This window comes from Esox lucius, chromosome 15 (assembly GCF_011004845.1).
Source record: "Esox lucius isolate fEsoLuc1 chromosome 15, fEsoLuc1.pri, whole genome shotgun sequence".
Taxonomy (NCBI): Eukaryota; Metazoa; Chordata; class Actinopteri; order Esociformes; family Esocidae; genus Esox; species Esox lucius.
Window position 1 is genome coordinate 32,007,709 of NC_047583.1, and position 17,629 is coordinate 32,025,337.

Below are 17,629 nucleotides of genomic sequence, written 5' to 3' on the forward strand. Positions count from 1 at the left end.
AAATGATTAACCTTTTAGACTACTTTCATGTCCTCCTGAGTCAGTTTAACTCCAGTACCTTTATACTTCCATCCAATCTCACACAATTTGAAAACCAACCCATTGGTTTGGCACAAGGCTTCACTGGTTTCCATAATGTCTAGTATTTGGCCTTTTTCATCCTTTTTATGAAACAAGAAGTGTTTTTCCAGTCTGGATGGATCTTGTCCTGTAGTTGGATACTGCTTTGACATACTGTATACATACTCAGTAACTACCATGGGCCTTATGGTCTGTTTGTTTGACATGCATTTAATGTGTTTCCATATTTAATACAATTATTTGAATTACCTTTTTGTTGGTCAGTCATTCTTCATTATTCATATTTAAATTGTCTATGAATAATAAATGTTAATGTAAGATATTTAAGCAAATAGGCTTGAAGGGGTGTAGTGTATGACCAATATACGACAACAAAGGTATGTTCTTAGGCACAGTGTGATGCAAAATGTCTGGATACAGTTCTTTGACTGTATATCTGCCAGACACCTGAAACTTCCTATTACTAATTTAAACCTGTTACTAACTTGTACCAGATCTTACTGTCACGCCCTGGTGTGTTTCACCTGTTGTCTCTGCCCCTCACCGGGTGTTCCTGGTTCCCCATTAGCCCTGTGTATTAAACCCTGTACCAGATCTTATAGTTAATCAACATTTAGTGTTTGAACAACCCAGTTTATAATTATATACAACTCAGCTGATATAAAGTAAACAAAATTAAGATCTTCATGTCATCACTAATGAAAATAACACAGTTCACATTAAGTACTAGTGTTTAATAGATTTTATTTCAGACTGGAGAGATTTTATTGTTCTAGCACAGTGTGACAATTTTGCTGATGCTAGATTCTAAGGAAAAATCATGACCCCAAAATGAGTGTGTGGTATACAGTTACAGGCATTCATGTGATTGTCATATATAAACAAACTAGACTAGAACATAAGAAGTTTTACTGGTTGTTGAGGGTCAGGCTGGTCCTCAAGTTTCATCAGAAATTCTGCCAGGCTGTCCACCCAATCCATACCTGGCATGTTGTGTTCACCTACTACTTCAAACATTTGTCAACACACATTTCAAATTGAACACTGATTTTGCTGTAGCTTCTGTGTGTATAATCTACAGAGGTTCTCCTTCATCTATAAATATTGTGTAAGGTTGTCTCAGTGTTCAATACAAATCAGAGCAAGAGTATTTCCAACTGGAATACAGACATTATGTTGGGTGTTCCACTTATCCAATGGTGTTTTCTGTTCATCAAATTAATTTTATAGAACCCTTTTTGCATTGGCAGTGTTCACAAAGTGTATATACACAAGGGGCACAGTGACTTTGAAAAAAAACCCAGTGGGAATGGAACCTAGGAATAAACTTAGAGAGGAGCCAGATTTTGAGGGGTCCTCTTCTGGCTGTACTGGGTGAAACCAGGTGGACAAAGACAGGGGAGACCTGGTTACCTACTGTATCATTACGGTGTACATCTGCAAAACAACCAGGTAGACTTTGTGCATTGACAGCTAGGAGTCGTCATGCCAGGTAATCCTAAAACATCGCCCAAGGATTTAGGTTCTCTTTAGATTCAACAAGACTTCCTGAAGGATACCTCAGAATTTTAGACTGTGGCATCTCCATTGGTGCCTATAGCAGCTACAGGATGATCGACATTCCCCCCCAGATCTCAAGTGAAAGTGAGTTGTATCTGTAGATATTTTGGAATACTTGCAAAATAAAATGTGTACAGACGCGTGAATTATTGCAAGTGTAATCACTCTTTCAAAGATGTTTTAGTACAACAATGAAATGCAAAACTGTCGTCTGGATTGTGATTTGCAGACGTGCACATCGCTTTAGTTAGGTCGAATGGATAATTCCTTATTCGATAAAAAAAAATTATGTAGATAACAACCAAAACAGTTTTGTTTATAGCAGTGTTGCCTACTCCGCTTATTATAAGCGACTTGGCTTGTTTTTCTGTAAAGTCGCTTACAAATATTGGTAGTCGCAGGTCACGTTTTTTTGGGGCTTGTTTGCTAAGTGTAGTTGCTCATTTATACTTGTTCCCAGCTCCATAATTAGTTGTCAAGCAGATATTTTCTATGTTATTTAAACGTAGGAGTTTATCTTGCCTGTTCCCTCTGTTTTTTTCTGTTTAGGAAAACGTCAGTGAGTGACGTTTAAATAAAAATATGCGCAAGTCGCGACTGATGGTGACTGGACTGTATGAGAGTTTTTGGAGGAACAAATGCCCGGGACAAAGTGGGCGAAATACGGGAAGAAATATAACAAAGACTGGGAGAAAGACTGTGGGCTCACCACCCACAGGAGGGACCATAAGGGGTTGGTGCAGAGAGGATCGGGCGGCAGTCGAAAGCGTGGGCCTAGACAACCCGATCCCTGGACACGGAAACTAGCTCTAGGGACGTGGAACGTCACCTCGCTGGCGGGGAAGGAGCCTGAGATCGTTCGTGAGGTTGAGAGGTTCCGACTAGAGGTAGTCGGGATCACCTCTACGCACGGCTTGGGCTCTGGAACCACACTCCTTGAGAGAGGATGGACTCTTCACCACTCTGGAGTTGCCCATGGTGAGAGGCGGCGGGCTGGTGTGGGTTTGCTTATTGCTCCCCAGCTCTGCCGCCATGTGTTGGAGTTTACCCCGGTGAACGAGAGGGTAGTTTCCCTGCGCCTACAGGTCGGGGATAGGTCTCTCACTGTTGTTTGTGCCTACGGGCCGAACGGCAGTGCAGAGTACCCGACCTTCTTGGAGTCTCTGGAAGGGGTGCTGGAAAGTGCTCCGACTGGGGACTCTATCGTTCTACTGGGGGACTTCAACGCCCAAGTGGGCAACGACAGTGACACCTGGAGGGGTGTGATTGGGAGGAACGGCCCCCCTGATCTGAACCCGAGCGGTGTTCAGTTATTGGACTTCTGTGCTAGTCACAGTTTGTCCATAACGAACACCATGGTGGTGAGTTGGATACGATGGCGGGGGAGGAAGCTGGACAGACTCGGCAGGCCCAAGCGTACTGTAAGGGTCTGCTGGGAACGTCTGGCCGAGTCTCCTGTCAGAGAGATCTTTAACTCCCACCTCCGGCAGAGCTTCGACTGGATCCCGAGGGAGGCTGGAGATATTGAGTCCGAGTGGACCATGTTCTCCACCGCCATTGTCGAAGCGGCCGCTCGGAGCTGTGGCCGTAAGGTCTCCGGTGCCTGTCGAGGAGGCAATCCCAGAACCCGGTGGTGGACACCGGAAGTAAGGGATGCTGTCAAGCTGAAGAACGAGTCCTATCAGGCCTGGTTGGCTTGTGGGACTCCTGAGGCGGCTGACGGGTACCGACAGGCCAAGCGGACTGCAGCCCGGGTGGTTGTGGAGGCAAAAACTCGGGCCTGGGAGGAGTTCGGTGAGGCCATGGAGAAGGACTATCGGCTGGCCTCGAAGAGATTCTGGCAAACTGTCCGGCGCATCAGGAGAGGGAAATAGTGCCCTACCAACGCTGTTTACAGTAGAGGTGGGCAGCTGTTGACCTCAACTGGGGATGTCGTCGGGCGGTGGAAGGAGTACTTCGAGGATCTCCTCAATCCCGCCGTCACGTCTTCCATTGAGGAAGCAGAGGCTGAGGGCTCAGAGGTGGACTCGTCCATCACCCAGGCTGAAGTCACTGAGGTGGTCAAGAAACTCCTTGGTGGCAAGGCACCGGGGGTGGATGAGATCCGCCCTGAGTACCTCAAGTCTCTGGATGTTGTGGGGCTGTCTTGGTTGACACGCCTGTGCAACATCGCGTGGCGATCGGGGACAGTGCCTTTGGGATGGCAGAGCGGGGTGGTGGTCCCTCTTTTTAAGAAGAGGGTGTGTTCCAACTATAGGGGGATCACACTTCTCAGCCTCCCCGGGAAAGTCTATGCCAGGGTTCTGGAGAGGAGAATACGGCCGATAGTAGAACCTCGGATTCAGGAGGAACAGTGTGGTTTTCGTGGAACACTGGACCAGCTCTATACCCTCTACGGGGTGTTTGGAGGGTTCATGGGAGTTTGCCCAACCAATCCACATGTGTTTTGTGGATTGGGAGAAGGCATTCGACTGTGTCCCTCGCGGCGTCCTGTGGAGGGTGCTTCGGGAATATGGGGTCCTGGGTCCTTTGCTAAGGGCTGTCAGGTCCCTATACGACCGAAGCAGGAGCTTGGTCCGCATTGCCGGCAGTAAGTCAGAGCTTGTTCCCAGTGCATGTTGGACTCCGGCATGGCTGCCCTTTGACGCCAGTTCTGTTCATAATTTTTATGGACAGAATTTCTAGGCGCAGCCAGGGGCCGGAGGGTGTCAGCTTTGGGGACCACACGATTTCGTCTCTGCTCTTTGCGGATTATGTTGTCGTGTTGGCCCCTTCAAGCCAGGACATTCAGCATGCACTTGGACGGTTTGCAGCCGAGTGTGAAGCGGTGGGGATGAAAATCAGTACCTCCAAATCCGAGGCCATGGTGCTCAGTCGGAAAAGGGTGGCTTGCCCACTTCAGGTTGGTGGAGAGTGTTTGCCTCAAGTGGAGGACTTAAAGTATCTAGGGGTCTTGTTCACGAGTGAGGGAAGGATGGAACGGGAGATTAACAGACGGATCGGTGCAGCTTCTGCAGTAATGCGGTCGATGTATCGGTCTGTCGTGGTGAAGAAAGAGCTGAGCCACAAGGCGAAGCTCTCGATTTACCGGTCAATCTACGTTCCTACTCTCACCTATGGTCATGAGCTTTGGGTCATGACCGAAAGGACAAGATCCCGGATACAGGCGGCCGAAATGAGCTTTCTCCGCAGGGTGGCTGGGCGATCCCTTAGAGATAGGGTGAGAAGCTCGGTCACCCGGGAGGAGCTCAGAGTAGAGCCGCTGCTCCTCCACATCGAGAGGGGTCAGCTGAGGTGGCTTGGGCATCTGTTTCGGATGCCTCCGGAACGCCTTCCTGGGAAGGAGTTCCGGTCCCGTCCCACCGGGAGGAGACGCCGGGGAAGACCTAGGACACGCTGGAGGGACTATGTCTCCCGGCTGGCCTGGGAACGCCTCGGTGTTCCCCCGGAAGAGCTGGAGGAAGTGTCTGGGGAGAGGGAAGTCTGGGCATCTCTGCTTAGACTGCTGCCCCCGCGACCCGGCCCCGGCCCCGGCCCCGGCCAAGGCCCCGGATGAAGCGGAAGAAGATGGATGAATGAGTGAATGAATGGGAGAAAGAAAAAGGAGTAAAAGAATGGATTCAACCCGTCGTGGGGGGCGACTCAAAAGCACTGTGCAGAGTATGTAAGTGTGAAATACGTGCACAGCATGCAGACCTCGTACAACATGCTAGCACAGAAAAACATAAAAGAAATGGATTAGGTACAGATGGCTGCAGTGTCATGGTAGGGAAGAGGAATTCAGTGTACACTCACCTTCTCCAGAAAAACCCAAATCTCCAGCTGCTCAAGTGCGTGTGCCATTCCATATTCCAACTGTGTGTAAGCAAGGCAGTGGAGACCCTCCCAGGCAACCTTGAATACTTGGTCTCTCATTCTCACAACTGGTTTTCCCACAGTGCTCTTCACCGCTGTGAGTATGCAAAGATCTACAGCCTCATCAATCCTGGTGAAATCCCTTTGATGCTTGTACAGAGGTCACGGTGCTTCCATCCATGATTGCTGTTTGCACATACTCAATCAGTGGGAAGAACTGAAGCTTCACTTTCAGCTAACCAAAGACCACCAGAGATGTTCTGATGCTGATCTCCTGCACCAGATGTACAGTGATCCTGTTAACAAACTGTACCTGCTGTTATTAATGCCTTTTCTACAAGAATTCAACAGGATCAACTAGCTGTTCCAGCAGGACAGGGGCAATCCATTCAAAATGCTGGAGTGTCTGCTTCTTTTCTTTCGCTCCCTCATCTCCAGAGTGGTGAGACCTGGAATGATCCCCACATCAGATAAACAACTGCTTGCAATCGACATAACAGACCCCAGTGTTTTGTTACCTGTGGGTGCAGTCAATTATGCGGTCACCTTCATGATGGCATTGGATGAGGCAAGAATGAAGAGCATGGCTGAGAGAAATATGAAGAGCAGGTGCTGTGACTTCTTGGTGGAAGCAGGCAGTCAAGTGCAACAGAGACTCCCAGCTAACATCTATATATGGAAATCTATGACTGTGTTCAGTCCAACTGTCATCCTGTCACAAACAAAACCACAGCTCAGCTCAGTCTCAATGCTGAAGCTCTACTCTGGTGATCTTGCAGCTCTTGAAACACAGTATCAGGCTGTTGCATATATCCCATGGACAAACAAGGAGGACAGCCAGGCAGAGGCCTTTTGGGTTGAATTGCTCGATTACAAAGACAGCAGTGGAGACCACTCTTTAAAAAAAATTGCACTCTTTTCTCTGTCATTGCTTGCGATGCCTTTGATCAATGCTGACGTAGAACGAGTGTTCTCACAGATGAGCCTGGTCAAGTCCAAACAGGAACAGAATGGGACAAGTAACTCTCAGCAGCATACTCCACATAAAATACGGACTGAAAAGACAAGGCATATGCTGCAAGGACTTTGCCCCAAGCCAAGAGACGTTCCGGCACTTCAATAGTCGCATGTACTCTGTGAGTGGAGCATCAGAGAACAGGGAGACGGATGCAGATGAAGACAGTGAAGATGGATTTTAAATAAGGTAAGCACTGTTACTGTATCTTTTTTATTCGAGCCAGGATGTGATGCTAAGAAGGAAAGTTGTTTTTAATGAATGATGATAATCCTCAAAGTACTGTAATATTTAATGGGATTTAGGGAATCCTAGGTATCCATCTTCTAGTGTAATAGCTAGAGTATAGTTTGACCGTATCCCTCATTAGAAAATCTTACCTTTTCTTCTGCAGCACAAGCTCTGGCCTCTACACATGAAGGAAACAGCAGTGGAGGTATGAAGATACACCTGAAGACATCAGTACAAGGCCATGTTCTACAGAGAGTGAAACTGCTTACTCTGTACCTGTCCTGTGGCGTCTTAAGCTCATATGCCACTTTGACATTTTACTTTGATTGGCCCTCTTTGGGTCACCACACTCTCCTCAACTAAATGAGGATAGTTACATTCTCATTTCACACATGTTTTTGTTATGTTTGTTTTTATTATTTATATGGTTTTATTATGTTCTTGTTTGAATGTAGGCCATCAAGAACGTCTGAATGTAGAACTAAAACATGTTGAATGTTTCAGGATATTTAAGATATTTCCAGATATTTCATAGGTTCAGTTCAGACAAATTGTTGTTAAATATGTTTAATTTGCACCTTGGTACCTGAAGCAACTTGAAAGATAATGGTGGTGTTATTCTTCATATATATGAGGCAAAATGTTTTAGACCAAGCCTCATCCTCACCTGTTCAAATAGTTTTGACTGGAATGGTTTTTAAACCAGTTTAGTTTAAGTCTTTTCTAACTCACTCATTTGTTTATCAGAGCAGGAGCCACTTTATTGCTGCACACTAAGATTATCAATAATTTCTCCTGTTTCTGGGTTATAGTTATTTAAAAATGGGATCTTCTGCAGTCCCTGCAATAATAAATAAAGAATTTGTGAATTCAGGATGATATTTGTTTGTACAATTTTTTATTATCAGAGGTTTACTGTGTATATAATGTACGTGGTACATCAGTCTATATTTGATATCCCATCAGTTTTCTAATGTTAAATAATGTTAAAAGGTGGTTAAACTCCCTCATTGTCCTGAAGCTCTGGGGGGAGAAAAATAAATAAACGTACCACATTGGTTCCCTAACCTTTTCAGTCATATTAGATAATAAAAAAGTCATAAAACAATTGGCTTCATAATATAAACACCATATCAGTCATGATAACTTGTAAATTATTATACAGGCGGGTGACCAATGATAGGAAACACCAACTTGAAGTGTCTCAGGTGTTAGCAACCACAAGCCGCCAGAACATCTTCAATGCGCTTTGCATAGGTTCTACAAGTCTCTAACTCTACTGGGTGGACTGAACACCTGGGTGGACATATCACTCTGAGTTAATACAGGACTAGATTTTCCGAAATTATACTTGTGTGAGGAGCTGTCATGCAGGCAGGGGAAAGTGAAGATAAAAGTGCTAACTTATAATTAAGGTATGTTTCTGAATATAATATATAACATGGCATGAATTACCCCCCAAAACAATTTGGTCCCAGATTTGATCAAGTCTTCTTTTGGCTACAGTGTTAAGGACAAAAGTTACTATTCAGTTTAGAGGAAGAATTACTGTTAGATGAGCTGTCTTGATATGCTTGCACAGAAAGTGCACATTAAGATGCAAACCAAATAAAAGTTATAAAATAAAGGAAACCCTTAGTAAATGAGTGGAGGAAACTAACGAATGCAGATGCTTACATAGGTACATTTTCCTGGCATGGTTTGGATCCATGTGTCACCTTAGAGCAAAGAGTAATCAGCTTCATCCCATGGTGAAACATTAATATCCTCATGGGAGGGGTCTCTTCCAGGATTACAATGCCCCCATTCACAGGGCACAGGGGTTATATGAATGGTTTGATGAGTGCTGAAAATTCTATTTAAAAATAGACATTTAGGAAATGTTGATGTTTCCTATCATTGGTCACCTGCCTGTATAATAATTTACAAGTTATCATGACTGATATGGTGTTTATATTATGAAGCCAATTGTTTTATGACTTTTTTATTGTCTAATATGACTGAAAAGGTTAGGGAACCAATGTGATAAGGTTTAGAGTTAGAGGTAGAATTACCTAAAGGTAGGTTTGTTTGGGGAAATCTATTTAGGTGTCCCATTTTAGTTAATTTAATATGTTTGTGTGTGTGTCTGTATGTCTCTGTGTGTGTGTGAAAGTAGGCCTACAAAGTAATATATTTGTCTTATTCATTTAAATCCCAACATACTTTATTTCAACACTGTTGTTGAATGCTGTCCTTGACAGAAAAAGTATACTGTCCTCTTTTCCCGAGCACATACAATGGAATGACAACACCAGCATTACTTGCATTACTACATTTCACCTATTCAGAAATAATTGACAAAAAATATAGGTTTCACTGAAAGGATTACATTTTAGTGCTAAACACTTACACTGACATAAATTAAATAATAATTATAAAGAGATCAATGTATTGGATATGGGAGATTTCTATTTGGTATTAATTTATTAATAATACAATGTTTGAAATGATTAGTTACAGGATTGTAGATTAAAACTATTACTGATGTCCAACTGTTATACGTAAGTAGACCTACGTTTTAGCTTTAAAATTGGACAATGACAGGCATTTCACATTGAAATGCCCACCCTCTTTGCAGAAACGAAACATTAAACCGCTTAATGGTATTGTAATGAGAAAAAAAAGTGGAATGAAAGGAATAACGAGAATACGGAAATGCATCCGATTTAAACAATGATGTCCAGAAAAACTTGTTTTCTGCCAATTCATTTTTCGTTTCGACAAGATAAACGAGAAATTATTTGATATTGGATTTTGGGACATAACCGCTATATACCAAACAGTTTTGGTCGCTATATACATTAAAAAAAATTGATTAAATTAATTGATTAAGGAATTATCCATTAGCACCTGGACCCGGATCCTTGACTTACGTAACACGACGTAAACTCCTCCCAGTCGAACTCTTTTGGAGTGAATCTTCCAGTCATTCTCTCCTTACCAACTACTAGTGCCTGCTACACCCGACGACAACACGGCATTCCCCGAGATCACAGCAAAATGACCGAACAAGGGTTGTCAGACGAGGCCGCTGCAGCAGCTTGCAAAGATGGAAACCCAATTACGAAGGTTTGTAGCTGCGCGAGTAGCCTGTTGTTTTGATGTCAACCGAAATGAGTCTGTTCTGAAACAGAAGTTAGACCCTGAGGATTATCCTGTTTCATATTTTTGCACCTGAGCTCACGCACAGGTAAGCATTTTAAATTGTTGTTTTAATAATTGGTTCATGTAGTCTACGTTGAAGTGGGCTAGCTAGATTAAGTAATGCTGAAGTAGCGTAGCATAGCTTACTGGTTACGAAACACTATACTTGGAAGTACCACTTTAGAGTGACCATAATAGTTTTAACCCCACCCCAATTTCACCTAGCATGAGACTGCAGAAATTGAACCTTTCTGAAGTTCATTGACCACTCTGAATACAAAGACTGATCATCATAAAGCAGAAGTGTTCTGTCTATGATCATCATATTATTACGATAGTTTGAACCATGTTTGTGTTTACGTTTACTTAGTTAATAAATACTGTAGAACTACCTTTTATGTTGGGTTCTGATAAGGTTCTAACATTAGTTAGGTAAAAGAAGTTCGTGAGACATTTACAAGTAGTTTTCTTTAAGAATTATTGTGTGTCCAACAATATATGTAGCAAGTTTAGATTGCACCTTTAAACTAAATCAGCATACATGTTAGATAATTAGGCAATATACTTTTCTCTCTTCTGCAATAAATGACTCACAGAGAAATAGACAGACTATTTTATTTATTGCATTGCACAACAAATTATACTTGTTATTGTTGTGCAATTAATCAGTTTTTGTATGATTTTGTTTCTTTGGCAGGTTATGCACAGTCCTATGGCAATAGTTTTGTTTTGGGCGATGTTGAGAAAACTGTTACATCTATTGTATTACAAAAGATCCCCCTGTTATTATTTGGCCAGGGTTGGAGAATATACTAAACAAGGTTGCTTGATGAACTGTACCTCTTAAAGTAAACTAAAGATTCATGATATTGTACGCTACATTTTTTGTTGAATTAAGAAAAATCCTACAAGACTGTCTAAGAATGTACACTGTTAGGTCATGCTTTGTTAACAGCAGACAACAGTAAATTAATTACTTACAGGCCATTTTCTAAAATTCAGACAGATAAAATAGTTACACAGGAAATACTGTAGAGTGCTGCAAACAAAAACATTATCTATTTATATCTTTTTATTTAACCAAAACCCTTCATTCAATTGCTGTGTAGCAACTCAGTTAGTAGCAATAACATTGATTTAAACATCATTGATTAAACATCAATTGGCTGAGTTCCTTACAGAACTCAGCCAATTGAGTGAGGTTTGAGGGATGCCTGGCATGTACTGCCTACTCCACGTCCTGCCACAGCAACTCGATTGGAGCATGGTCTGGACTTTGACTTGGCTAATCCAAAACAGAAATCATCTGATGAGACCTTCTTTGGTAGATTTGCTCAAATGCTTTGGGTTTTTGTCTTGTTGAATGACACATTTTTGGCCCAGCTTTAGGTCCTTAACTGATTTCCTGATGTTCTTTTCGAGAATCTTCTTTTGAGAAAAAAGGTCAATTTTGGACTAATCTGACCAGCCAATGGACTTCCAGAAAACATCAGGTTGATCCGTGTGGTCTTTGGTCAAGTTTTTATTTTATTTTTTGGACAGAGGTCTTCTTCCTAGCAACCCTCCCATCAATGCCATTTCAATTAAGTGTTCTTATAGTTGAAACATGCACAATAACCTGGGATGCAGCAAGAGGTCTGCAAATCTCCAGATTTCATGTTTGGTTTGGCATTTACCTGATTTAATATTTTTCTTGTGGCTGTTTGGGATATTTTGGAAGGATGTTCACTTCTAGACTGAGTTTCTGTCATGTTACATGCTCTCCATTAGTAAACGATTTGACTCACAGTGGAATGATGGAGTGAAAAAAAAATTCTGATGGTTGTTTTGCCTCCCCCAGGCTCACTACCTTCTTCTTGATTTCCAGAGACCTCCTTTCAACTGGCCATGGTGTTGTGCATTCACCTGTATGATTAACACCAAACAGAGACAAGACACTTGGTCAATCAGAGTCCCGTCCAGACTATTTCCTAACGATCCCTGCTTTCATTGGTTCTTTTGGTACCCAGTTCTTTACCCAACTAATTCTACTTACCTACTTTATTTAACTAATGCAACTTGAGGTTCACTTATTTTTGCACCTGCACTAATTTCTTTAAAAAAATTGTACCACTTGCATGATTTCCTTTAAACAAATATATGGAATTGGTAATTATAAACCTGTTGACCATGTCAGACTGGTGCTGATTTCATGGTTGACACAAAAATCTATAATTCCACAAGGGGTTCACATAGTTTCAAGCTACACTGTATATACACAGACCATGATACAAATAAAAAAATAATATAATAATGCAATATTTGGCTACAGCGTGGAGACACAAGGAGACCAGGCTAGGAGTTCCGTTTCAGTACTTTTTTGGGGACCAGGCTAGGAGTTCCTTTTCAATGCTTTTTTGGAATCATCCAGTACCAGGGTAGCAGAGTACATCATCCTTATAGTACCTGTATGAATAGTTATTATTTAGCCTTTGTTTAAAATGTTATTATTATGTGATCCAGGATTTCATGATGCAGCAAACTATGCTAAGGGTGAAGGATCCGGTGAAATCCCTGGACTTTTACACCCGGATCATGGGAATGACGTAAGTGCCAAGTAATCATATTCCATCATTTTTTTTTTATCACTGCCTAGTCATTTAATTACAAGAAAAGCTATATATACGTCTGTTGTTGCAGCAGCATTTACCAACAATATTTCTGACACATCAACACAGAAGCCTGCCAAACTCTTTTTGATCTGCGTTTCATTTTTCAATGATCTATGTAATTATCTTTACTTATGCAATCATATAACATGACACGGTTTTCTTTCAAGACTGCTATGACAAATATGTTGGGAACCAGAACCAAATCAATTTTTTTATTTTTTTGTCTGTTCTCCTTTCACCAGGTTACTGCAGAAGTTTGACTTCCCTTCAATGCACTTCTCCCTTTACTTCCTGGGTTATGAGGATAAGAAGGAGATCCCTGGTGATGTGAAAGAGAGAACGGCCTGGACTTTCTCCCGGCGAGCAACCATCGAGCTCACCCAGTAGGCATTAAGTTCTGATTGTCTAGTCTTAAATTGAGCCTAAAAAAAGCATTTAGTCCAGGAATGTACAGTGAACTCAGTGAATATTCAGGCAGTGGTTATTATCTTTTCACTCTGTTCCAGCATTTTGTATTTGAAAGCATGTAATGATTCTGCAGTTGATTTGCAGACTGTTAGCTTTAATATGAGTGTATTGTCATCCATTTCGGATTAACCATTTAGACAACATGTAATTACAGCCCTGCTTAATAAGGCACAGCTACATAGCTGACAATACAAATGGTTTTGTAATCCTGAAGTGATGGGACTGTGTAAAGTGGCTAACACAATATACAAACCCCTTACACTGACTAGGCAACCGATGGTGTGAGTTGAAACTGACACATTGGTTGAAGGTCAGCTTGTGTCTTGGTGGCAGATGATCATGTTGCTTCGTCTACCATTTGAACAATCCTTCACTGGAGTTTTCCATTAAGGTGTCTCTTGCGTCACGTCCCCTGAGTTGGGCTACAGTGGGATGGGTCTTATACCTCTAAATAACATTACTTAAAGTGGAGACTGGGCCTGCACAATTTATCAAAATTGCGATATTGACATGTACAATGTCCAAATCGCCAACTTATGATATTTTCAGTTCCAAAAGAGGTTAATGAGGCAGTGGGCATCACGCGAGGCAGTGGGCGTCACGCCCTTAATAGTTTTTCTTGTGGGTGCTGTAGGTATTTTTGTAAATTACTTAAATACCTGGACTGATTTTGTTAAAATACTCAATGGTTTTTTTATGTTAGTTTGAGTTATCGTTGCAACTGCTAGCGAAGACGTCTGCTTCAAGTTAGCAAGTGGCACCACGATATTGTCCCACATACACAATGGCATGATTATTAAAGTTTTCAGCTTCAATGTCCATGCCTACAAACAAACTTAATATGGGAGAAAATATACCTCAAGGGTTGAGAAATGTTGCCTAACCAGCTATGGCAACAGCACAAACGCCATTGTGTTAAATGAGCAGTTCAACAAATAGTTAGACACAGGCTGCATCTTCAAATTGGTAATAAGTGTGAAATAGAAAACACTGAAATTTTACTACATTTTTATTCAGCACATTATCTAGGGTATGATCTCTATTTTTAAGTGAGATTATCTATGCGGTTTACACCCTTGATTGAAAATTGCTAATCATAACTGTAATTGCAATTTTTATTGTGGGGGGACAGTGATGTCAAAATATGTTCCAGATGTTGAGATGACCATCTCAACATCTGTTTGGAGTTATCCTAATGCACTCAGCCAATTCCACTTGGTTGCTAAAGCACCATGATATATTGTTTGTTGAACTTAGAAACCATGTACCAAGGTGGTGCAGGTGAAAGCAACATTTCAAAGGAGTAGTCACATTTATTTGTCAAAACAAAATTGCGATTCAATATTTTATCCAAACTGTGCAGCCCTAGTGGAGACAAAAACATCAAGGTCTCTGGAGATTGTCCCGGCTTGGCTACAGTCTTGTGTCTGACCTCCTCAGACAACTTTCTTTATTTCATTCTCATTGTGGTAAACATGACAATGAGTCAATTTCTCTATTCCACATGGTTGAAGTAAAATGTTGTAAATAATTCAGATGTTCAGGTTTTTTTTCATGTGAAAACCAGAGAAATATTTCTGGAAACCAAATATTTTTGAATTTCAACAGATTTGTTGATGAAATGATGCATTATTTGAATCAAGTGAAAGGGTGCCCATTTCTCTGGCCACAACTATGTGCATGGAGACCAGGAAATGTCACCACTAGACCTTAGACTCTGCCCTTGCTTTCCTGTTTTGATTATAGTACATAATATACCATTGCCCACTTCTTGGGCGCTTCTCATTTTCATTCTTCTTACGTGCCCTCTCTTGGTCTTCTCAAAACCTCTGGTTTTGTCATTAAGTGGGTGTTGAGGAGACAAGTAGAGGAAGTGAGAAGTATGAAATTGAGGTCTTACTCTTGTCTAAGATGCTTTGTGAATACTGGCCCTGGCCTAGAGAAGGTTGTGCCAACACACTACACAATCCAATGCCCGAAAGGCAGTGGAATTGACATGGCACTGCTTAGGGTCTCTACTGTTGTATGGGACATTAAATGGGTGTCCTGAGTCTGACTCTGTTGTCACATCCAAGATCAAGGACAAGATCCCATGGCACTTATTATAAGAGTAGGCATGTTAACCCTGGTGTCCTGGATACAGTTTTAATCTGGCCTTCATCATGGCTAAGTAAATATTCTTAGTTTCCAATCTTTCTGCCCCCTCTCATCCCCTTTGTAAAACATCCTTCAATGTGAAAAGAACTATAGATTAAGTGTATCCATTCAATGTATTAATTGTGTAAATAATGTGTACGTTCTTGAAATTGTTGCTGAGGGGATGAGTAAAGTATTTAATTATGTTTGCTGTGCCTCCTCCTAGTAACTGGGGCTCAGAGAATGATGATAGCCAATCTTATCACAATGGAAACTCAGACCCTCGTGGCTTTGGTAAGTCTGGATTTAATCCCAAAGTACCTTTCTAATTCCACTTTACATGCAGCTATAATACATCATAAGACTTGTCATTGGCATCTATGAACTACTCCTGTCTTATTGAACAAGTTGAAAGACACAAGCATAACACCTTAAGAGTTCAAAAATCCTGTAATTACATGTTTTGGATTAGCAATCAACTCAAAGTGAAAAGTATTTTGCATTGGACTTGGAAAAGACCTAGGCAGGTGTGTACTTAGTCATCAGTGTTCTCTCTTATAGGGCACATTGGAATTGCGGTGCCTGATGTCTATGCTGCTTGCAAGTTGTTTGAAGAACAAGGAGTCACCTTTGTCAAGAAGCCTGATGATGGTATGAATTGCCCTACAGTACTTGTTTACTTCCAAGCAAGATTGAGCGTGTGTGTAAAAAAAACATGCTAACTATTTATGCCCAATGCACATTACCTAAGACTTTGTGGATTGTTCTACCTAAGCTGCTGGTTTTTCACAATGGATTATTATTTTTTTGTATAGTATTTTAGTCTCCATTTTAAGTGTCACTGTTTGAGTTGTTTACTTGGTGTAAGCAAGTTGTCTGGTGAGCTCATCTTTCTCTAGGCTGCATGTTCTATGAGGAAATGGCAGGCATTTCTTTGAAACAGTCAATTGAATATACAAACGGAGGTGTTTTGGTCACATGGTTATAGGAAATTGAAGTTTAAAATGAGATGAGAAATGTTTGGTTAGCAAGCCATGTTAGGAATAGAAACACAAATGTGATTGTTGCAGATATGCCATAATTAGAGGCTACCCGTTTCCTTATCTCATTTGTGTTTGCACTAGACTGAGATGTATTTTTCTTTGACGTGAACGATCACAATGCCACATTAAGGTGTTGTCCTCTTTGTGTCTTTGACTAACAGAAGATCCTAACAGTTTAATTGAAAGAAGAACTTAGACCTATTAATTCAACAAAATGTGGTGTATGGAAGAAAGCACTATTAGGTGATGTCAGCATGGTGTAGGCTTGTAACTGGGCAGGCCAAAAGTTTAACTTCTTCAAATTCGAAGCAACATAGAATAATCTGAATGATCTAATATGACTAGCTGTTGTGCTTCTAGTTCATTTAATGTGTAGCAAATAATTTACTCCCATTCACTCCTTGAAGGAGTCCATAAATAAGTGTCCATAATATTTGTAACATACTAAAAATACACTTTCCAAATTGGTATTAGTAAAATCCCACTGACATGTTTCAGTTGTGCGATGCTAGCACTGGTTATCTGATTTTGCAACTTAATCATTAAATCATTAAAGCTACTTTAAAAGCTAAAATTGGTAATTTGTTGCTTTTGTCACCAGGAAATGATGATTGTGTGAAGGTTGTGATAATTGTTTGAAGGTTTTATGATAAGGATCCCTTGTAAAAGTAAGACAGTTCTCTCTCGTTCTCTCTCTCTCAGGTAAAATGAAGGGGCTGGCATTTGTACAGGACCCTGATGGCTATTGGATCGAGATTCTAAGTCCCAACAACATGGTCTCCATCACTTCCTAAAGAGGCCACAGAGGTTTCTCTCTCCAGATACAGTGTCATGTGGTGATATTTGGGAGAGGCAGTTGGAGGTTTTGCCGGCAATTTAGAAAAACAGACCAAACAAGCATTACATCAAGGATACTGAAGAACAATACAGAAGAACAAGGCTCCTCTTTCTATTGTTATGAACGTTTGTTACAATTTGAGCGAAGGGATAATTGTATTGAAATTGTGGTTGGATTTCTCATTTAGTTTCATGGCCTAACGTTGGGTCAATGCCCATTTTGTTTGTCTTTAGCAATGCCTAACTTAAGCTCTGGTGTTAATATGCGATTAAGCTATTAAAAGCTTTATCTACTATTGTTGATTTATTTTTTTGCTCTCATAGTTGTTTTTATTTGAAAGTATTGTAGAGTGAACAATACGACATGAGGTGTGGACTTGGCAGATTGATTCTGCTGTAGATCTTTGCTATATTAGACCTGCTAACTGATTTTAATCCCTGCTAGATAAAATAATTTTTGTGGTTGTTAAAACTAAATTCTGGTGAATATTGGCTTACTGGAATAGTAATAGATTTAGGGCAAACATCCTGAAATGCTTAACTTAAACTGAATAGATTATCAAACA

The 17,629-nt window shown here is 41.2% G+C and overlaps 1 protein-coding gene across 3 annotated transcripts; it reads left to right on the plus strand.

The window, feature by feature from the left end:
• The first annotated feature begins 9,633 nt into the window (after positions 1 to 9,633).
• Positions 9,634 to 17,370, plus strand: glo1 (glyoxalase 1). 3 transcript variants are annotated; one of them, XM_020044906.2, is made up of 6 exons: positions 9,634 to 9,853; positions 12,431 to 12,513; positions 12,822 to 12,962; positions 15,410 to 15,477; positions 15,745 to 15,834; positions 16,940 to 17,022. In XM_020044906.2, exons 1-6 carry the CDS (start codon positions 9,785 to 9,787, stop codon positions 16,963 to 16,965), a joined length of 477 nt encoding a protein of 158 aa, XP_019900465.1. In that variant the 5' UTR covers positions 9,634 to 9,784; the 3' UTR covers positions 16,966 to 17,022. The 3 variants fall into 3 exon arrangements, with proteins under 3 accessions (XP_019900465.1, XP_010903384.1, XP_010903383.1); XM_010905082.4 differs by having other exon boundaries at positions 9,636 to 9,974; positions 16,929 to 17,358; XM_010905081.4 differs by having other exon boundaries at positions 9,642 to 9,853; positions 16,929 to 17,370.
• The last annotated feature ends 259 nt before the right edge of the window (positions 17,371 to 17,629 follow it).